This window comes from Prionailurus bengalensis, chromosome B1 (assembly GCF_016509475.1).
Source record: "Prionailurus bengalensis isolate Pbe53 chromosome B1, Fcat_Pben_1.1_paternal_pri, whole genome shotgun sequence".
Taxonomy (NCBI): domain Eukaryota; kingdom Metazoa; phylum Chordata; class Mammalia; order Carnivora; family Felidae; genus Prionailurus; species Prionailurus bengalensis.
In genome coordinates, this window is record NC_057344.1 from 52,330,416 (window position 1) to 52,353,957 (window position 23,542).

A 23,542-nucleotide genomic window follows, 5' to 3' on the forward strand; every position below is an offset into this window, starting at 1 on the left:
TGGTGTATAATTTTTATCCTAATTTGCAGTTTTATCATTACAGTATAATAGTCTCAGAAAACTGCATACAAGTCACAGATCTTGGCTTTGTAGAAAAAACAAGGATCTTCATCTAGACCCCTCATAGAGTCTCAACTGACGGTGATATTATGTAGAGGAACTTTATTAAATAGCCTCTAAATAACACATGTATTTATTATTTTAAAGTTTCAGTAAGCTAATATTTAAAGCCAATTAAGAATACCAGAAAATGTAACCTAAATAATATTTGGAATTAACAGAACAAACATCTTAAACCAGTTGACTGTTAAACCTTCAATACGAGAGTAATAGGTTCTATTTTTTAAATATTTTATGGATTTCGATAAGAACTTCTAAAACACGCTGACATGTTTTGATGAAAACATTTTAGTTTGAGTTTTACACTGATTCATACTTAGATGCTTCAACAACTTTGTAAGGAATTTTTAGATAATTTTAATCCATCCCCAGTGGTTATTAGCATACAAATAGAATCTAGAATTTTAATAATGTAAAGTTTAGCATAAAATTCAAAACTTAAGTATGAATTTTACACATATATTTAGGTCATATATTTGGTGACCTTTACAATTAACAAATGAAAAACAAGAAGTGACTTTCAGGGGTACTTATTGGGGAATAGTGCCCAACCAGGTCTCCAAGTATGGGACATAGCTTTGTTTCACATCAGCTGTGCTCAGGTCGCAAGATCCCAAACTGTCCTGAATCAGATGAACTATTTTTTAAGACTTGAAACACTGGGGGCGCCTGGGTGGCTCAGTTGGTTAAGCGTCTGACTTTGGCCCAGGTCATGATCTCACAGTTCGTGAGGTCAAGCCCCGCGTCAGGCTCTGTGCCGACAGCTTGGAGCTTGGAGCCTGGAGCCTGCTTCCGATTCTGTGTCTCCCTCTCTCTCTCTGCCCCTCCCAGCTCAAGCCTGCACTCTGTCTCTGTCAAAAATAAATAAACTTAAAAAAAAAAAAGACTTGAAATACTGACAAGGGTTAGACATAGGGCCACAATACTTTTTATTTAGTTTACGAGGGACATTTTTACCTCAATTAAATTTCATCTGAAAAATTTAACTCTAGTTGTATTATTCCATTACATTTTAATTTAGTATATTTAGTATGGATCACACTTAAAATGTTTGAACTTAGTTATTTTTATTAAAGGCTACTTTAAATAGTTACTTGTTTTACCTGACCAATTAAAACAGGGGTTGGCCTGTTTTTATACGACCCTCAGGCTAAGGATAGTTTTTACATTTTTTTTAAAAAAAATTTTTTTTTCAACGTTTATTTATTTTTGGGACAGAGAGAGACAGAGCATGAACAGGGGAGGGGCAGAGAGAGAGGGAGACACAGAATCGGAAGCAGGCTCCAGGCTCTGAGCCATCAGCCCAGAGCCTGACGCGGGGCTCGAACTCACAGACCGCAAGATCGTGACCTGGCTGAAGTCGGATGCTTAACCGACTGCGCCACCCAGGCGCCCCAAGTTTTTACATTTTTTAAAGGATACAATGAGACAGAGGTCTGACACGACTCACAAATCCTAAAATATTGAATTAAAACATGAATCAAACTAAAATGAAATTCTCTTTGATACTTCAGTCAATAGCAATTTACATCACACACCCACATGTATATACCTTCCGTTAATCTGAAGGATACCTGGTCTAATTCTCAGCGCGTCCACCAAAATCTAAGCTTCCTCTTCTATGGTCCAAAGCTGCCGCCTGGGCACCAATACATTTCCCAGCGTCACCTGATGTGGTTACAGTCACAGGGCTAGTTCTTCACAATGGATTTTCAGCACAAGTGATGTGTTCACTTTTAGGTAGGGCTTTTAGGAAGCAATTATGCTTTCTCCATTTTCCCTTTCCTTTCACTGGCTGAATGCTGAGGGTGTTGAGTCCCTAAAGGATGTAAAAGCCACTATCAGCCAGGACCACCCACAGGAGACAAGACATTTCTATTGTGTTAAGTCACCAAAATTTTTGCTATTATACTTACTGAGGAAACAAACTGTAAGAGTCACTAACATAAATGTTGTATATCTGCTGCCTTTCACATTTAACTAACTTCTACTTATTTTGGAAATTCTCCCAATCATCCTTTAAAAAAAAAAAAAAAACACTCTCTGAAAACAGATTGTTTATATTGCTGAAAGCCGTCTGTTTATTCTACCCATCAGTCTTTTCCTTGACAACTGGCTACTGTTGCTCCTTTTTCTGTTTACTGTATGCTCAGATGAATTTTAATTTAAAAGCTCACTAAAACCACATTTCAAATGAACCAAAATTTAAAACCATTCCTGCTCCACATATGTGGTTCAAATGATGCGGCACTGAGACATCCCCACATTCCATCCAATGACTATGTGATAGAAGCAGACATTTTAAAATGGATTAAAATAGCCCCTCTTCACTTACTTATTGTATGTAAGGGCCAAAAAAAAAAAAAAAAACTTGAGAAGGGTACCAATTTCGCTTAACGTTGAAACACTAGTGTCTCCCAAACTAGAACTTCCCAAAACAATAGAACCTTGGTATTTTCAAGAGCTGCATCATGAAACCGTCAGAGACTCAAAAATATGTCAGTTCTGCCAAAATGCATGCTTCTGTCCCATGGATTCCTTCACACCTGCCTCGCAAAATGGGAATGACAACAGTGTAATGGGAAAGTAGTGTTGGTTCTTGAGTGATTCTTCCCAGCATGTTAATGTTTTGAAGCTATCCTGGACAAGATTGTTCAGAAATAATGAGAAAGACTTAGAGGGAAAAACAAAATAGAGATTTTAAGAAAAGTGGTAACTGAGAATCTTACCAAAGTCTTACCTTCCTGTGGCACAAATAGGCGTGGTCACTTTACTGGCTTTAGGGTCCGTTATGCTCTCCACTATCTTGTGATGCTGTGGACACACACGAAGGCTACACCTTACATCAGAGCTTTAATTATGGTGAAACCGGCCTCCAATAGAAGCTAATAGCTACAGGAACCTACATATCAAAGAAAAACATGTCCCAGAATAAAATAAGACCTAGAATCATCTTGGCAGGGAGTGCAAATGTCACCCATACTACCGTAGAGGTATTTTTATCTGGATTCTCATTGTTTTTGTTAATGCTATGGTTACAAAGTTACATAGTTTTAAGTAGTCTAGCCTTAATCCTTTTTTTTTCCCCACAGGCCTTAGTTTTAGTGCGTGATTTTGCAGAATGAGAGGTTTTTCAGGAATAGGTATGAGCATATCACAAATTGAGATCGTGAACTGCAAATGTCAAGCAAACAGGCAAAATGACACAATCCAACCTCATGGGTCCCCATTACAAATCCTTTAGCAGCCTGACAAACACCATCTCATTTAATCCTAGACAACTACCATCTGAAAACCTACCTAAAAATTATGTAGTCCCTAGCAAACAATGGAAACCATATAGTCCATAAATGCTACAAACATATTCTAATTCTCTATTCTTCCAAATCTACAATATAATTGCTTTTAACTTCAGCTTCGCTTTTACAACTGTCATTTAGTCTGCAAACAGAGTAATAAATCCTTTAGGTAGCTTCTCTGTTCTCCTAGTCCAAAGGCACACCATCACACACTAGGTCTAACCAAACCATTTGGGATTGCTTGAATTTTGAAAATATAATTTCCTTTTTAGAAAGCATAATCTTTTCCTTTGGAGTCAGCTTTCATGAAAACTGCTTTAAAGAAGGCAAAATGGCAGCATCCTGAACATACAAGGCTCCTTATACTATTTAGGTGACTCCTCCAGAGCTGCATTCCTCATAACCAAGCAAAATGACAGATGTGGGAATTTTGCTCATTTCGATCCAAAATCAGAGGATCCAACCTGGTCTACACGGTGCTCGCCCATAAACTCTGTGCCCCATCTCTGCCAGCCATTGCCTCCACTAGGATTTCTGACCCCAAACTTCCCAGTTACAAGGAGCCTGAACTGCCTCACCACTGCCACACTACATTCCCACATGGAACCCCGAGGGACACTATTTTGGTATGTGCGGATTCTAGGTTTCCTTGTTGATCTACTGTACTGATATCCTACCAACATGGAGTAACAGAGCAAAACACTCCATGACCCCTTCCGATCCCCTTCCCTAGTTATCCACCCTCTGCTCATGTATCTGTCAAGCAAAATGTAGTGAAATCATTTTTCTTCTCTGCTTCCTTCATCCCTGTGTGTAATGACACCCATTTAATACCTTTTAGGTCACTTCTCTTTCACTCACTGGTTTCTTTTTAGGAATCCTACCTTAGTACTGACTTCAACATATACAACATTTCTGAAAATTCGAGATGTGAAATTCACTCTGGATTGAATATCAATCTCCCCAACACCTAACCTGGCACTTCTAGAACACTAACAGTGGTAATTTGTGTTAATAATGACCCCGAAGTACTTCAGACTTCCAAAGAAGCTTCTGAATCAAAGGAATATTCAATTATACCCCATACAGTTTTTTTTTTTTCAACGTTTATTTATTTTTGGGACAGAGAGAGACAGAGCATGAACGGGGGAGGGGCAGAGAGAGAGGGAGACACAGAATCGGAAGCAGGCTCCAGGCTCTGAGCCATCAGCCCAAAGCCTGACGCGGGGCTCGAACTCACGGACCGCGAGATCGTGACCTGGCTGAAGTCGGACGCTTAACCGACTGCGCCACCCAGGCGCCCCTACCCCATACAGTTTTAAAGTTAAATGTCTTTACAATATTCTAAGGCTTTAGTTTATGGTAATCCATATGCCATAATAGATGACAAATCTTGCTACTACTTGATTAATACACACTTTCACCAACCCATTGCAACTAAGGGTAAGGTCAAATCAGAGATTGCTTTAACACTGGTGTGATCCATTAAAATCATCATCACAACTTCCTCTGTATGGTCCACTGCTCTAAATCTGGCATGCCCAGTGCTCAGATTTATAAAAACTTTCCAAGTGATCCTAACAGAAACTGCTTCTCAAGAACTATCACTGCAAATAGTGGCAGAAATCAACCTATACAACTGTGGCTCTCATCTCGGTGCACTGCTGGGGGACCTTTGTGAAAACACAGGCTTTTAAAACATACAGATTCCAAGGCCCTTCCAGATCTAATGGATCCTAATCTGTTATGGTAGTACCCAAATATCCAACTCCTCAGATGATTCCAATGCACAGCCAAAGTTTGGAAATAATAGCTTTATAATCTTAGGAATCTTAAGAGCTGCTGCTCTCAGTGTTTCCAACAGGTCACCTAAGAACCAACATATGGGTGCAGCCTTTAGGTGGGACCTGCAAGGATAAAGAGTGGCCAAGAGGGTGTGGTCAACCCTACATACTCCTTTCTGTAATGTGGAAATCACGGGGTTGGAAGGATCACCTATCCCAAGAAAGAGACTAGGGTGAAGTACAGAAAATAACTTCCTAAAGATATACACTCAGCAGTACCACTCAGCTGCTTGAATCACAACAGCAGTTACAATTGACTAAGAGTCATAAGCCTACCACACTCCTCAGAGTTTAATACATTAGACTAGAAATCAGAGGTCTCAAAGGACCCTAGCTTTACATCAAGAGGGCCCAGTGGTTCAAGAATATCATTTCTCCATTTTCAATAAGCAGAACAGCAAAGTCCCAAAGTAGAGCAAAGTAATTAGTGAGAAGAGCCTTCTGATCATTACAAGAGAAGTCTGATAAAGAAAACTGCACAAATTTTGCCATCAATGAGATCTACCTTCAAAACCTTTCTCCACCAGTTAGTTACCAGTAACATCAGATTACTTAACCTCTCTAAACCCATTTCTTCCTCTATGAAATGAGCACAAAAACTTATGAAAATTTAAATGAGACAATATTTGCAAAAACAGAATTTTCAATACAGCTGCCTTTCCTCCTTAGTAATTTCTATACGCCTCTTCTATACCACTCTCCTTTAAGTCATACATACTAATAGTTACTACATATCTCTGTTAGTCTTTACCTTGACTTATTGCTATTACATATGAGAAACACATGAGAACACTAATTTTGCTCCTCCAAAACTAACATGCAGTTTAAACTTTGTCTACTGACAACCCACTGAGAACTCATCAGGGCCTAGATTCATACTCACTTCTTCAGGACAGAATTTCTTTTTTTTAATTCTCAGGTACTGATTCCTCTAGAGCAAAGGCTCCCAAACTTTAAAGAAAGGTAAGAATTACTGGGGAGCTTGTTTAAAATACAAATCCCACCTCCCACCAACCATGTCATAATTGATAACAGGGAGGATTCTCACTGGCTGCTAATGGCAGTGGGTAAAAGGTTGCTAGAAAACAACACTGACATCTTGCCAAAGTATTATCCCACGAGTTATTTACTGGTTGCAAAAGGGAAAAAATATATACCTCTATACAGAAAAATCTGGCAGTCAGAATCTTAACCAAGAGATAAACCTTAGCATCACTAACAGTGCAACACATCAGATACCATGTGCCTGTTGACAGGATGCAAAAAGGAAGTAGGAAGCAGTATTTTGGCAAACATATGTACCCTGAATAAAATCAAGCCCCTAGATGCACCTTAAAGTTGGCCCAGAAAACAGAGAGGTCAGATGACACTTGGAAAAAACAATTAGGCAATCCAAAATATAGAACATGTATGAACTGGCCTAGAGTCTGCAAAAGTCAATGTCACGAGGGGAAAAAATGTAAGAAAACTGTTCTAGGGTAACAGAAACAAAAGCAATGAGTGAATTATAATTAAATCCCTGTTTGGAGGGGAAAAAACCTATAGAAGAAATTGTTGGGGGCAAATGGGCAAATGTGAATATAAGCAGTTATTACATGATTCTGTAAAATTATGGAATCATTGATAATGATGGGATAATGGTATTACAGCTATGTAGAATTATTCTAATTATTTAGTATTTGAAGTACAGAGAGGTGCTTCCCTCATAGTATGTTAGATACACAAACATACACTGACAAAGATATCTATGTTAATTACTGAAACCAGGTAGATGGTAACAGGTGTTCACTACTCTTTCTAACTCTCTGTATTCTTAGAAGTTTCCATAATGAAGACTAAGAAAAACACATTCTCTGGCCCAACTCTATGAGACTCTAATTCCTTAAGCCTGCGGTAGGCCCATAAATCTGCATTCAAGTAGCCCCAGGGCCTATCCTAAAATACAAGATGTTCTCTGACCACTCTAAGAAACACAGCTGAAGACAGAAAGTAAGGTGTGTCCACTATCTGGAAGAGCTTGGGTTCTAAACTCTGTGCCAGCTCTATTTTATTGGCAGGCTTCCCAAGCAATGGATTTGGTATCTTCCTCACTGTTGCCATCTTTCTTCATGTGTCCAGTATATTTAAGATGGACTAAAAAGGAGGCATAATAGTAAAAGATTTCTATTTCATGTACCTATGATTCCTTGAGAGCATCTCCCCACGGTAAACAATAATTAGCAACTCTAACTCCCAAGAGTGCTTTAAAGAATTCTTGTTTACCTTTCTCTGAACTGAATATTCAAATTTCTTCCTAGAAATGGGTAATGAGTACACAGTCCATAGTCTACAAATTGATAACCAAAATAAAACAGAAATGGTATCCTCACAATTGAAAAAGAAAAAAAGACCAAAATACCGCACTCAAAACTTTTGACTACAACAAACTAAAAAGCTTTTGTACAAACAAATGGGAGTACATCAAACTGAAAGGCTTTTACACAGCAATGGATATGACCAACAAAATGAAAAGGCAATGGGAGAAAACAGTCACAAAAGATATATACAATAAGGGGTTAACATGTGAACTATATAAAGAACTCATAATTCAGTATTTAAAAACTAATAATAAACACTCCAATTAAAAAAATGGACAGAGGGGGCGCCTGGGTGGCGCAGTCGGTTAAGCGTCCGACTTCAGCCAGGTCACGATCTCGCGGTCCGTGAGTTCGAGCCCCGCGTCAGGCTCTGGGCTGATGGCTCAGAGCCTGGAGCCTGTTTCCAATTCTGTGTCTCCCTCTCTCTCTGCCCTTCCCCCGTTCATGCTCTGTCTCTCTCTGTCCCAAAAATAAATAAACATTGAAAAAAAGAAAATTAAAAAAAATAAAATAAAATAAAAAAATGGACAGAGGAGGGAGAGGAGGGCGCCTGGTGGCTCAGTTGGTTGAGGTCTGACTCCTGATTTCACTCAGGTCATGAGATCAAGCCCCACCGTTAAGCTCTGCTCTGAATGTGGAGCCTGCTAGAGATTCTCTCTCTCCCGCTGCCTCTCTCTCTCTAAAAACAAAACAAAAAACAGGACAAAACAAGAGACATTTTTCCAAAGACACACAGATGGCCAACAGGCAATGAAAAGATGGTCAATTTTAGTAATCATCGGGGAAATGCAAATCAAAACCACAAGAAATCACCTTACACCTGTTAGAAGTAACAAGTGTGGCGAGGATGTGGAGAAAAGGGAATCTCGTGCACTGTAAGTAGTTAAGGTTGTAAATTGGCGCAGCTACTGTGGAAAACAGTACGGAAGTTCCTCAAAAAATTTAAAATAGAACTACCATACAATCCAGCAATTCCAGTTCCAGGTATGTATCCAAAGAAAACAAAACCACTTTGAAAAGACATGTGTACCCCTATGTTCATTATAGCAACGGTCACAATAGCCAAGATATGGAAGCAACCTAAGTATCCATCAATAGACGAATGGAAAAACAAGATGTGGTATATTACCCAGCCATAAAAAATGAAATCTTGGGGTGCCTGGCTGGCTCAGTAGGAAGAGCATGTGACTCTTGATCTCAGGGTCATGAGTTTGAGCCCTACACTGGGTGTAGAGATAGACTGATTGATTAAATATATAAACACATAAAACCTAACTTCAAATAAACTGTCTTAAAAAATGAAATCTTGCCATTTGCGACAACATGGATGGACCTATAAGGTACGATGCTAAGTGAAATAAGTCAGTGATTTCACTTATATGTGGAATCTAAAAAACAAAACAGAAAAAAGACTCAGATACAGAGAACAAACTTGACGGTTGCCAGAGAGGAGTGGGGTGTGGTGATGGACAAAACAGGTGAGGAGGATTAAGAGGCACAATCTTCCAGTTATAAAATGCATATGACACAGATATGTAATACACAGCAGAGCTATTAAATTACTATGTTGTATACCTGAAATTAATGAAATACTGTATGTCAATTATTCTTCAGTAAAAAAAGTTATTTTAAAAACTGGCATTTCAAGGTAAAAGTGATATATGAGAAACTTTGTTAGCAATACATAAAATACCTTAGGGATATAGTGATTTGTTTTAAAATGGATAAAAACAATGTAATATACCAAGATATATACATATCATATACACAGAAAAGAAAAATCTAAAGGTGAATCTTGTGTAGAAATGTTATCAATGTCATTGTAACAATATTCACTAAGTCCTCCAAGCAAAATCAGGAAATACAACTAGAACCAGAAAAGTACCTATACCATAATCTAAGAATACCAAAACCAAAATTCACTTAGAATTATTTCCCAGAACAGCTCACAACTGACATAGAAGCTACCATTAAAAAAACAATAATTACAAACACTAACTTTTCAAAGTTAGAGAACACATAGCAAATAATAAACTGCAGTAGGTGACTTTGAGGTTCCTCCCCAATAAAAAAATTAATCTAATAAACAATCCAGGAAAACCTCCAATATCTAGAACTTGGATACATACATTGCTTTAAGCTTAATCTAACAGTAAAAAAATTTATAACTGAAGACTACAAAAAATGAACTTTAAAAGATGTGAATTTTAGCTGAAATTGCAAATTCACAAAGTTAGCTAATAAACCAGCATTAACACATTTCTTAGAAAGTCTAATCTGCTATGAATTCTAACATTAACTACAGAGAGATAAAAATGCCTCTACAGGCAGCAAAGTTATTGAAAATAATGAGAATGTGTTTAGTATATCAAAATAACACATGGTAAAATTTCAAGGCAGTTCCTGGGAAACCTATACATTTTAAAATATTTTAACTGCTCAAACTAAAGCATGAAATTGCTTCTTTAAAACTTCAGAGTGTTAATCCCTATCAGCATAATAAACTTTTTAAAACTGAAGAGACCTTAAAGATCACTAACTTTAACTTCTCATTTGATAAATATGAGAAAATTGAAGCCAGAGATTTTTTTGTAACTTGTAGAATGATAAACCAGACTTCTTAATTCCAATATACAGTGTTCCCTGTATACCACACTATGTATGTCCTGTCCCTTAACAACAACAAAAAATCCCCATTAACAATAAGTAGTGGATTGTCTTCAGGCGAATGTAAAAAGTCACTGAACTTTTTAAATGAGGTTGTATTTTCATGACATTTTAAAAAAATTTAACTCGTTCAGAAAGAAACAAGAAATCCAGAATTCTAACTAGAAGAAAGTAGGTAAACAGAACATTATGAAGGAATAAACTAAAGTTTTAGCCATAAACTTCCTTGCAGAAGTAACACCATAAAGCTACCAGCCCAGGGTGAAAATGGCAATATGTCAGACACTGATTACTTTTGAATCCCACAGAATCTTTGCAATAGTCCAGAATTTATCAGTTACATAAGCCTAAGTGACTTTTGGATAAAGTTTGCAAAATCAAATCATACTGCAAAACAGTATGTGTATTGTTAAGAGACAGAAATGAACTGCCTGTGATTTCTGACATGTGCCTACTACATTTCTAGAATGCTAGGTTTCTGTAACATAGAGTTTAAGGCTTTGTTTCTCCATCATTCTGGAAATACTATCCTTCATCACTAGTTGCAATGTTACTCAACGCCATGCCATTTTTTTCATCACCTTCCCTTGAAAAGTTACCATAAATGTCAAGTTTTACTGTTTCTATTCTTTGAAAAATGAGAAATAATTTTCAGGGAAGCTCTCTTCATAGTCATTCTCCTTGAGGAAGTAGCTCTTTATCCATATATATAACTTCCACTAATTATGTATTTCTATGATTTTTCAGGTGGTGGGAGGGGGAAGGGAATAACTAGATTAAGACTACTTAATGTTGTGATACCTTTCTTTTTTCCTTTATGGTATCAAAGGGTCTTGCCCACTGCAAAATTATAAAATTATTCTATATTTTCTTTTACATGTACTATTTTATGTTTATATCTTTAATTCTTTTAGAATCTTTATTTATGTAAGGTAGAAATCAATTCTTCCCAACTGGGTAGTCATTTGCCCCAATATCATTTGTTAAATAACCCTTTTCCCCTTCATGGATTAGAAATGCTTTACTATCTGCTAAATTCCCATAAACCTGTCTATTTACCTCACTCCTTATTCTGTTTCACTACCTATTTGCCTAATTCCTCTGCCAGCCACACGTTGTTCTAATTATTGACACTTTACAGCACACCCGTTTTCTGGTAAGTCTCAACATTTTTTCAACAAGACTTTTTTTGATTGTGCAAAAACATTTACTTCTCTCAATTTTTCTCGTTTCCCCTCAAAAAAAATCCCACTTTCTTTTGAAACAGAATTCCATTAAATTTATGGATAAAATACAATGTATTTTTAAAATATTTAGATTCCCATCTAGTAATAAGCAGATATGTAAAGCCCCCGACACACACACACACACACACACACACACACACACACACACGTATACAATCTTCATTTGACAGTGACTGGTACTCTGGCCCCACACGAATGAAATTTCCTTATTTGCAAGGTAACATTTCCATTCTTAAATCACAAAATCTTAGAGCAAGAAGAACATTGTAGATCACTTAGTCCAATACCACTTGTAAGCCCAGTTATGTTTACCTCAAGCCTGCCTGAGATTCATTTCAAAGTTAAAAGTAATATACCTTTTACATGCAACATAATCATAAAAGTACTACCTGGATCACACAAAAGCAAAGAAGTGGTCTACCTTTATTCAAGAGTACTTTCAACTTAGAAATCCTTTTAGAAGACCCATACTGGGCTCAAAACAAAAAAAAAACAAAACAAAAAACAAGAGTACCTTAAGGGCATATACTAGAAACAGCTCCAGGTACATTTTTAGATACTGTTTCCAAGGCAAAGTCTTTTTGTTACAGTGGGTCCAGGAACCGAACTTCATAGTACCACATCATTCCATTCCCAACTGTTCCATCATTTATTAAAAACACAAATCCAACAACAATCTCCAAATGAATAAGCTGAAACAATTCTATAACTGTTTCTCAACTGTTTCTCTGGCTGCCCATGTAATCACCTGTAGAGCTTTTAAAAATAAGATTACTTGGGTCCCACTCTGGGACCTTAAACATTTTCTTTCTTTTTTTTTTTTTAAAGCTGTAGTAGGTTCTAGTTTCAGCCAGAGTTAGGAACCAACATTCTAAAAGATTCAAGAACAAAGGTCCTTAAAATGCCAAACATCCCTATATATTGCCGGGGGGGGGGGGGGGGGGGGGGGGGGTGGGGGGGGGGGGGGGGGGGGGGGGGGGGGGGGGGGGGGGGGGGGGGGGGGGGGGGGGGGGGGGGGGGGGGGTGCAGGTGGTAAAGAAGCAGTAATGAAAAAACCATCTTCACCAGCCCAGCAACATTTGCTGCTGATTAAGCTGTGTCCCTACATTATGCCAATCTGAAAACAGGAAAAACTGCAAAACACACAAAGCTTTTAACTGTTCATAGATGGATGGGGCTATTATGATATGTGAAACACCTTTTTCTTTTTTCTCCCTTGAAGGAAACCCTCCACTCCACACCATCTCCCAGGAGAAAAGACAGTTGATACTCACTTTAAAAATGGCAAAAATTATTAAGATTTTAGATAAATTCTTCTTTGACTTTGTGAAAAAGAAAGGTGTAAACACACCCATAAAAACAAATAGGGAGATTAACGATTGGCTGCGATATCATGACATTAGATGAAATTTCAGTCAAAGAACTGTTGCTTTGTGACTGCAGAGAACTGCCGAAACACTAAACACCCTCTAAAGGTAGCACAAAAGCAAAGGAAGGCTGATACACTGAAGGAAAAAACTTACAACGATGCAAATATACAAACTAAATCAAACCGTTCCTAAGGTCTAACCCTCTAAGAAAATGATCGCGCTTTCTAATAACACTTTCACTAAACTGAAGCCCGGTGTGACTCACATTCTTGTTATGAGTGACTCATATACCTTCCATCCTTGGGAAAAGCACCTGAAAAATAGAGCACATAAAGCTACACCGTTAAGTTACATGTTAAGTAATTAGTGAGAGTAACACATACATTAAGTAGACCTTAATCACACACCAAAACTCTGCAAAAGGAGGTTCATGAAACCAAATCATCCCACAGACAACTATTCTTCCACGCTCCAATTCTGGCCTAGCCAAAAATATTTTCTCACATTCTGTAAAGTCATTTGGTGAAAGAGCTATCAAGTATTTTGCATCTTGACAGGAAAGGCATCACACGTTAAAGTGTATCACCCTACTATCAAGGAAAACTAAATTCTCTTAAATTAGCACTGAGATCTGTCCAAGCATGAGTCAAATGATTTTACATTAAAAAAAAAAAAAAAAAAAAGAAGCAGGTGAAGAGACAGGTATTCATGGTTTAATGGAATCAGTTTTAACAATGTACAACTTTACCAACATGTTTCTTAGAAATGTAGCCCAAATCAGTGATATAATTCCTAGGCCTTACCCTCGTCACATGACCACATGAAATAGCAAAATTTAAGTAGCAAATATAATTAAGGGAACAACTGTAACCCCAAAAATCTGCAGTAAACTCTGAGATGATGTGTGTTTATACACACAATAAGTAATTGTTTGCCCAGAAATTCAAACAAAAAAAGGATGAAAACCTTCTTGTAATGCTTTTCATGTGAATGATTTGCATGCAAGCCACGTGCCTAGCAGGTAGTAAAGACGAGACTGTTCCTGGGACATTTCAAACAAAACAAGCTTATTGAAAAATTTTAAAGCAAGGAAAGAAAATCCTTCATCAGCAATTATTTCTTTTGAAGTACAGCTACGTTGGAATAAATAACTTAGCTGAATTAACGTATCTTTTAGTACTTTATACTTTGAAAGCTTTATGAAAAATTTAGACACATATTCTAATCTTGAAAAAAAATTTAAACATAGTAAAATCACAGGCATCTTTCTGAGATATCTATACCACTGCACATCTTGAAACTTCAAGGAAGATCTGGGAAAGAAATACATTACCCTATTTTAAACAAGTATAAAAGCCTAAAATTACACTTAAAATGTACTTTTTAGTTTGTTCCAAAATCTGGACTTCTTTATCCAAATGCAATTAAGATTAGGGGAAAAATTGTTCTAAGAAATTTGTGAAGCTGAACTCCAATTCCATCATGTCCCAAAAGCTCACTACTAATAAATACCTAGGATGGATTACATTAGAAACATTCTCTCAGGAACTTGAACCTGACACCAAGATACTGATTGTCTACACTTTAGGAGTTAAAGACAGGGAGCGACAGGGGACTTTGGCTTGTTCAGAAACCTAGTTATTAAATATATGCGGTTTATCTTTACTAGTATTTCAAAATCTCTCTCCCCCATCCTTCTTGTCCCTCTCCCCCTTCATTCTTTTGCATCTTACCAACCTGCAAGAAATCAAAAAAAGTATCCCCAGTATCAAACGTACTACCTTTGATTCAATATGGATTTGGGTGTTCAGGTAGGTTTTTAGATTTAGATTTCAAATGCAAAACATATTTCAAAATTTTACCTGACCGCATGCTACACTCAAAATTGCTAAAAGTTAATCATCATTTTCCCCCCTATTTTATCCCACTACCCCTTTCTTATAAACTTATCAGCAGGAAACCAATTATTTGCAGACAAGTACAGCTAGGAAAAAAAGGTTGCTAGGTTCAATCTAGGAGCACCAGTAAACAAGCCTAGAAGTATCAGAAAAATCAAGAACCACTCACAGGTCCCCAATCCTGAATCTGCATATAAACCCTACAGGACAAAGTTCTTGCAGTCACTTTCATGATTTGACTTAATTCAATCCCATGCTTTCTGAAACGTCTTTATTTGAAACTATAAAGAGAGATCTGGACAAACAACTCAAAAGACAATGAACTTTATGTCAGTTAACCTAAGTACATCTCAGTTAACTGAAATACAGAGCACCTAAAACCTCCTACTAGGTGCAGGACTCAGGGCAATCTAGGCAAAATGTCTTCTCACAGAAGCAATGTACCCGAAGAGCTCTGTGTAATTCAGCTTCAGTTAAGATTCGCTTCTCTTGCAAATGTTTACCTACAAACTCACAGTCTCCAGAATACACTCAAGCTTTTAAGTTGGAGGGCAAAGATTTACCAAGATTTTAAAGGGATCATTTCCTTAGTTAAGCCAGTTAAGGTGGGTAGCAAAAAGAACCTCTGCAAGTGGTTTGGGAGGTATTCACCAGGCACAGGGGAAATTTACAAAAGAGGAAAGGGCCGCAGGGCCAAGCATGGGCTTGTGTAAACATAAATCCCCTACGCACTGGCCTAGGAATCAAAAACAACGTTCCTCCAGAATAGGTGTCCAGGTGGCTAATTGACTTTCTGGAGGTGAGAGTTAAAAACAAACGCTTACACCCAGTATATACGACACAATTTTACCTGTCACCAAAAAAAGGGTCTAATCCAGCAAAAAAAAAAAAAAAAAAAAAAAAAGAAACAAAAGTCATTTTTCCTTCAAGGAGGGCAGCGGTTTAGAGTCATTTGCAGGGGATAGGATTGCAGGGGGGAGGGCGCGTGGAATAAAGGAGTGCTAAAAGGAGAGGCAGAGAGGGGTTTTTTGCACAGGGCCCCACACAGGCCACTGCGGAGAGAAGACGGGGAAGAGGGGAAGATGTCTCGCCAGGGGACAAAACCGAATGCAAAACCAGCTTGGAAGAAGGAAGGTCCCCCCCCCCAACAGGAGGCGAGCTGGGGTGCAGATAAAAAGCGCTAGCGGCTGGTTACCTTGGGAAACAGGGGAAAGGGACAACGGGAATAAGAGGTCTACAGAGATGTGAGGGAAGGAAAGGATGAGGCAGGGTCTCCGGTAAGTGCGAACCCGGGAAGAAGATAAGACAAACAGCGGGACTGGGGCCTCCCAGGGCCAAAAGGCGTGGCCAGGGATCCAGATCAAACGACGGTCTTTTTCAGACGCCAGGGGAAGTGAGCGGCAAACCCCTCCTTCAAGACCCCGGGGCAGACCCGTCCGAGGGGCCCAACTGCGAGGCACCTCGAGGGCAGAACGCGCTCTGGAGGGCTCTGGCCTCGCCCGCGGGGCCCTCCGCAGGGCCGGCTGCCCGGGCCCCCGCCCCCACCCCCGCAGTGCTCTTACCTCCACACCTGCCCCATCTGCAGCAGGTGGATGACCGACTGCCAGATCCACACGGAGAGGCGGCACAGGCGCTGCGCCCCCGGCGTGGCCGAGCCCGGGCCGCCGCGGCCGTAGCCGGCCCCCATCATGGGGGGGCCCCGGCTGCTGAGCCCCTCCACGGCGCCCAGCCCGCCGCCCGTGTAGTCCTGCACGAACCAGCGGAAGCTCAGGCTCTGCACCAGCAGCGACGGCACCAGCACGAAGAAGAGGGTCAGCCCGAAGAAGCCGTAGTCCCCCTTGCGGTAGTAGTCGAGGGCCAGCCACAGGTCGGTGCCCACGTCCCCGAAGAAGACCAGCAGCGCCAGCACGATCCACAGGCAGTCGAGCCACGGCCGCTCCACCTGCGGCGGTGGCGGTTGCGGCCGAGCGGCAGGCGTCGGGGGGTGGTGGTCGGCGCCGGCGGCCGCGGGCGGCTGCAGCGGCTGGTCCCCCCCGTCGGCGGCGGCGGCGGCGCTGCGGCGCGGCTTCTTGCCCAGGAGGGAGCGCAGGCAGGCGGAGCGGCAGCCCCAGTAGCACGAGGAGGTGTTGCAGCAGTGGCAGATGTGCAGCGAGCTGCTCTCGCCGGGCTCGCTGCCGTCGCCGCCGCCGCCGCAGCCGCCTCCCCCGGGCTCCCCGTCCTCCTCGCCGCCGCTGCCCACCGCCTCGTCCAGGTTGTGCAGCTGGGCAAAGCCCACCCCCACGCCACCGCCATCGGATTTCGCCGCCATCTTGACTCTCTTCCCAGCTCCGGAGGTTGGGGGGGGAGGGACGGGTAGGGGGGGGAAGAAGGCAGGGAACGGGGAGGGGGGGAAACGAATGGAGAGGAAGGGGGGCGGGGAGGAAGCGGGGGAGCAAACGAACGAGGGGGGAGTGGGCCAGGGAACCCCCTCCGCTTCCGGGTAGTTGGCGTCACTTCCGGGCGAGCCCCCCAATCGCACGGCGCCCGCAGCTCCCCAGCCCTACCCTCCCGGCCAAGATGGCCGCCCTCCTGTGCCTCAGCTGCTGGGCGGGGGACCGGGGGGTTCTCCCCGCCAGGGCTCCCCTTCCCCTCTTCCGTTGACCCCGAAACCCATCAGGTTGACCCCTCGGCGTTTCTGAATCCCGCTGGGCCGAGTGATGCGGTCCAAAGTGATCCCTGGAGGGGGCAGTGCCAGACGTTTTGGGGTCCCCTTCCTCAGCGTCGCAGCTCACAGCTTTCCTCCTGGAGAAACGCCCCCTAACACCCTCCCGGCTGCTGGCAAAGGGGCGGGACCTCTGAGGGAAGGGGCGGAGCTCGTGCAAAGCAGGTGATTACGTGTCACTTCCGGGAGATAGGATGACCTCATTGAGTAGTTAGGCCACCCCCCCCCCCATCAAAATGGCTGTGTCTCACCTCTTTGGTGGTTTTTTTTTTTTTCCTTCTTTCAAAATTCTCTTATTTTCTTATTTTGAGGGTCTTGAGAAATTGCATAAATCAGTTTAGATTCCCACACACAACTGACTGATTCTCACTTGTATTTGGACACCTCCCTCTGTTGACCCCCTGATTTTCTTGTCACTGACAACTTTACCATCTTTAGTAATAAAGTTTCCATCATTCCCTTAAGAAAAATCCAAAGTCCAATTAAAAGTCAGCCTATTGCACCTTGAATGTTAGAGCGAAGATTGAATTGGCATCAGTGACCTTGAATGTATTTTCTTCATCTTCGAAATATATTTCTACCAACTTTTTTTAAGTATGTGATTTTTATATTGTGTGACCTTAATTTGGAAAATTCAGAACTAGCCAGAGTTTAACGTGTATCAATTACTTGTTCAAGCTATTTGAATGTGTGAAGATTGCCTTTTAGAATGTTTTTGGTGCTAAAACTCTGTCAGTAAACACGGCTTTAAATGAGTGAAAATGTTATCAATGTGCTATATCATTAAAACATGTGGAGGGTACACTACTTAATCTTAACAAATTACAAAAGTGAAGCAGCACTGAATGGATTTGAATTACAATGATCTTCTAGTGAAAGTACATTTGAAGCCAGACAAAGCAAACTACATGGTTACAATTGTTACTGATCAAGGGAAAGAAACATTTTGAGATTAAAAAAAGAGGGGAAAAAATGTTTTAAACTCTGAATTCTCTTTAAACCCTGAATTTTGTACTCATTTTTCTGACCCTGTCTACTTCTCTCTTCAGTAAAACCTAATAATACTGTAGTTTTCTTTGGAATGCTGAGGTCAAATTAGGTAATATTTGCACCGAACTTCTGTGGAAGAAAGCTGCCTATGAAATCTTCAGGATTATTTTGAGGTATATGATATTTAACACTATAGCACCTACTTAATTGGGGGTGGCAAGGCAAACAAGGATTCCATATTTTAGGACACAACTTTTCGTCCGTATGCCAAGCTAAATCCTATAAAGACCTTACAGAAAGTACTCCTAGAGAATTTTTACCCCAGCCATTGGGGAGGGGGGAGGGGAAAGAGGACAAGTAATTCCAAAATCTGCTTTTGGAAACAAGTCTCGTAACTCTATCCTTTGATTTCATACCACGATTTAAGCCTCTTTGTTCCTGTGCTAGCAAAACTTATAGCCAACAGGTAAGGACATTTCCTCATATAAATAAATGGCCTCTTTCTTTACTGAATTTGAATTAATAACGTTTTAGAAAAACAGCTTAAGTGTAGATTAAGACTGCCTAGGTTTGAATCCCAGTTCCACTAAAATAATAATGTGAATGGTAAAAAGAAAACCATAGGCCCAAAATGGCATGACTTTGGCCAAGTCACCAAACCAGGGCTTAATACCTCACTGCAGTTTCTACCTTCCCCAATGTAGTCTTAACCAGTCAGTCAGGAATTTTCTGAGCAGCACCAATGAGGTAATTTGTCATACGGGCCCTTTTCATCCCCCAAAGGAAGATGAGGTAATTTACCTAATAAGAACCCCTGCCCTTGCGGCTAAGGGAAGGTGACCTTGTCTGGCACAACTTTTTGTTTCCTCTTGCTAGTAACTTTCTTGCCCCACCTTCCTTCCTATGAAAATCTTCCATTCTGTAGAACTCCTTGGGACTCCTCTCTACTTGCTAGATGGGATGCTGCCCGATTCATGAATCATTTAATAAAGCCAATTAGATCTTTGCATTTACTCGGTTGAATTTTTATTCTTTAACATGAATACTGTGAGCAAGATAATTAACCTCCTTAAACCTGAGTTCCCTCCATTGTATGATGGGGATAATAACATCATACAATGTTGACATGTTCTCTGAAAAGTTGTTGGGTGGATTAAAGATGGTAATCCATTCGAAACTCTCAACATGATACCTGATAGGTAGTCAGCACTAAATAAATGATAACTGCTATTATTTTTATTGCTATTATGATATGTTTGTATGGTACCAACATATAGTTACTTAAATTTTATCATTCAGTAGATAGATTTGGTATCTCTAATAAATGAAGGCATTTTTAAATGCTTCCAGGAAACGGGTACAACTAATTTGTATCTTTAAGTATATTTTCTCTGTTTAAGCCTGGGAGGCAATGAAATGAGATACAATAGCAGGCAGCAATGACATATTTATGATTCCTATTTCTCTATGCCCTGAAAGAACATAATCTACTAGTGAAATTAGCTAAGTAAATTATACTTACTGTATAAAGCTGACAAATGAGACTGAATCAAAAGGTTTATCACAATTGAAATTTCAAGTGGATGCATAAGATCTGCAGGCTGTCAAGTGATTTCAACTTTCCATTTGCTGTTTCAACAATTTTAGCATTCTGACTTCTGTGGAAGGTATACAGTGTGGAACCCAGAAGGTTCTAAAATTAAAATCAGTTACAGTGATAATAAAGCTATCATGAAAACTCACTGAAAGGCTAACATAAACTAGAACTGTGCTATGAATGATACTTTTTTTTAACCCAGAATTTTGGGGCAATTAGGTATACCAAGTAAGTCCTGAGCTTAGCACAGTGCTGAACACATAGTAAGCACTCAATAAATATTAGTCAAATAAGTGAATTAAAATATTTTTTGAAATAACTGAAATTTACCCTTTCAAAGCCCCCCCCCCAAATAGGTATTTTGCATCTGATGATATAAATCTTTATAAAACCATTGATGTATTACAGAGATACCTTGATCCTTTTGTAAACAAGGAAGGAATAAAAAGAAATTCATTGACCACTGGTCTGCTTTTTTACAAGCACACCAGTTAACCTTTTCTCGATGACTTGACCTTAAGGTACTCTTATGCTAAGAGGTTCTGTCTATTGAACAAGCCTACTAAGAAACCACCCCAGGCCTGCTGGATACTTGCGTTCTTGTTGTTTCTAAATAACATTTAAAAAAAAAAAAATCTCTGCTATTTGTAGTTCAGTCAGTTACCAACTTTGGCTCCTTTTACTTCCACTTTGACATAGGCTGGGAAGTCATGTTGGAATTACATGCAATACAATGGTAAATCGATTTTTAGAGCGTCTTCTGTGAGTAAAGTAAGACAGACCTAATACACGGAAGTTGTGGCACAGTTTCACTGCCCCCAAACTTTTGGCATTTTTCTTCCTGAATCTCTGCTGTTTTCAGAAAGGCAAAAGGGGAATTTATTGTTAAGTGCCATTATGTATTAGCCACTGTCCCAAACAGCATTCTATTTAATTTTACAACCATCCCAAAAGGCAAGGGGATATCCCCATTTTAATCGCTGGAAAACAGCCTCCAGTCCAAAGGAGGCCTAATTCCAAAGCCTAAACCTCTCACCTTCACATTGCCCTGGGCCAAGCAGCTATTGGCCTGTTGAAATGAAGCCAGTCTTACAGTTCTAGTCACTAGAGGAGCCTGTTATAATCTGATACATATTAGGGAGACAGAATACTTGAATTACAGCGTGGGGATTTGCCCCAGAAAAAGCACTATGTGGGGGCTTCCTCATACATTCTTCACCAGGTTTTCCTAATTTGAGCTTGGGTAAAGCCTCAAAACCAGTAGATGGATGTCATCCTAATCAATTTTATTCCTTATATCTATTGTCTCTAGAAGCAGGACTTCTTTGAGTACAGAGGAGTAAGCTCATGGAGCCCATTATCCCTAAAAGCTCCATTTTTTCTATTTGATTCTAAGAATTGCAATTCAAGCGAGCATTCTCATAGATTCATGCTGGTGTTACAAAATGGTACAATATCTATGGAAGGGAATATGGCATGATCTATCAAAATTACAAATGCAGTCATTCTCTGCAACAGCAATTCCTTTTACAGGAATTTATCCTACAGATAAATATGCACATGTCAGAAATGACACGTGGACAAGGTTATACATGCAGCATTGTTTGTTGTTTATAACAGGAAGAAAAATGAGGAGGAAAAAAAACCAAGTGTCAGTCCAAAGGAATACTAGTTACACAAATTGTAGCACATCCACATGACAAAATACGATGCAGTGATATTGAAATATTATGGTTTTATTTTTAATGATATAGAGTGAGTTACAGGACACGTTGTTATACAAAAAGAATAAGGTGAAAAACAAGAAAGCATGCTACATTTTCTGTAAAAAGTGGGGGAAGGCAGAAGGTTATCTATTCCTATTTTCTTGTATTCGCATAAAGTAGTTCAAGAAAGATAGCAAAGAAACACCTATAGGGTGATGACAGGGGTGGGATGGGAGAAAAACAATAAATGTTTACAGGAGTCTTTTGGACACGGTGAGGAATGTGCACACATATGTGGGTTGGGAGAGATATGTAGGAACGAAGGGGTAAGCATGTCAGTATTTCTTCTGTGCAGGAACACCGCTGAAAATCATTTGGTAAAGGTGTTTGTCTCAAGAACTTTGATATCTGTGAAATGACTTAAACCCTTCTTCAACTTTCTTATACTTTTATTCTTACGCATTTATTGTCTAACTGAGGATAGTGAGATCCATGAGTTAACTCCCCAAAGAGCAGAGTATAGCAAAAGTTCATCATACATACACTTAACATGTGAAATCAACTATTCATGCTCAACCGAAAGAAAATGAAGAACAAGGAATAATAAGTCAACTCATATAGACCACTTCAGAGAAGGGGTGTATGACTTCGCATAGAGTGTGAGATGGGTAATGAAAGTATGCTATTTCCACAGTAGACCTTCATTCCTTTGTTTCTCATATGATTGTCTTGCCAGGCCAAGTGTGATTCTAGAATTTAAAGATTTGTATTTGGCCTATAATATGGCCCCCAAATCCAAGTCAAGTAAGTCCTTTCTCTGATCTTCAACCAAAGATATAAGATTTGGTCTGATGCTAGAGGAAAAGCTTGATGAATTGGTCTTTTGGCAAACTGATATGATGTCTCCAATGTGAAGAAAATTTTGAGCATACACGGCTCTTACGCTTGGTGCTGACCTCAGACATTAGCCGATAAAACTGGCCCCCCCAAGTCATATGAAATCCCACAGCAAGATCTCCTTCACATTTTAGACATGTTTCCTGCTGTAGTATTTCAGAAAGTGATAGACACCAAATTAAATTAAATCTAACCTAATTCAGCAAACGCTTATTGAAAATCCACTATCTTCCTTTATTGCAAAGAAATATGAAATATAATTTCTACAAACTACAGTCCCATTGAAAGAAAATAGACACCTGCAAATAGCAGTTAACAAAACAGCATTATAAATACGTCATGAAATGATGTTAAAATTTAGAGAACAATTAGAGATTAGAGAGTAAGATATAGGATATGCATTTATCAACAAACATCTAAGTGCCTACCTACTATATGCCAAGCAGTCTAGTAGGCACTAAGAATAAAAGAGACATGGCTGTGACCCCCATGAAGCTTACAGATAAGCGGAAGTGACAGTGAACAAGTAAATAATTGTAAAAATAAAAACAAGAAAGTATTTATAGAAGCTTTAAAAGGTACCCAAGGGGCGCCTGGGTGGCTCAGGCGATTGAGTATCTGACTTCAGCTCAGGTCATGATCTTTCAGTTCCCAAGTTCGAGCCCTGCATCAGGCTCTGTGCTGACAGTTCGGAGCCTGGAGCCTGTTTCGGATTCTGTGTCTCCCTCTCTATTTCTGCCCCTCCCCCACTCACACTCTGTCTCTCTCTTTCAAAAATAAATAAGCATTAAAAAAAAAAAAATACCCAAGAAGTGTTATGTTGGTTAGTTGGTTGGTTGGTTTTTAAGT

General features: G+C 39.9%; 1 protein-coding gene across 1 annotated transcript in view; it reads right to left on the reverse strand.

Moving 5' to 3' along the window:
• Positions 1-17,635, reverse strand: part of XKR6 (XK related 6) — a 320,456-nt gene extending 302,821 nt beyond the window's left edge. The window contains exon 1 of the mRNA XM_043565173.1: positions 16,365-17,635. Within this exon, the coding sequence (XP_043421108.1) occupies positions 16,365-17,110 (746 nt within the window). The 5' untranslated portion in view covers positions 17,111-17,635. The remainder of the gene's footprint in view (positions 1-16,364) is intronic.
• Between the last annotated feature and the right edge of the window lie 5,907 nt (positions 17,636-23,542).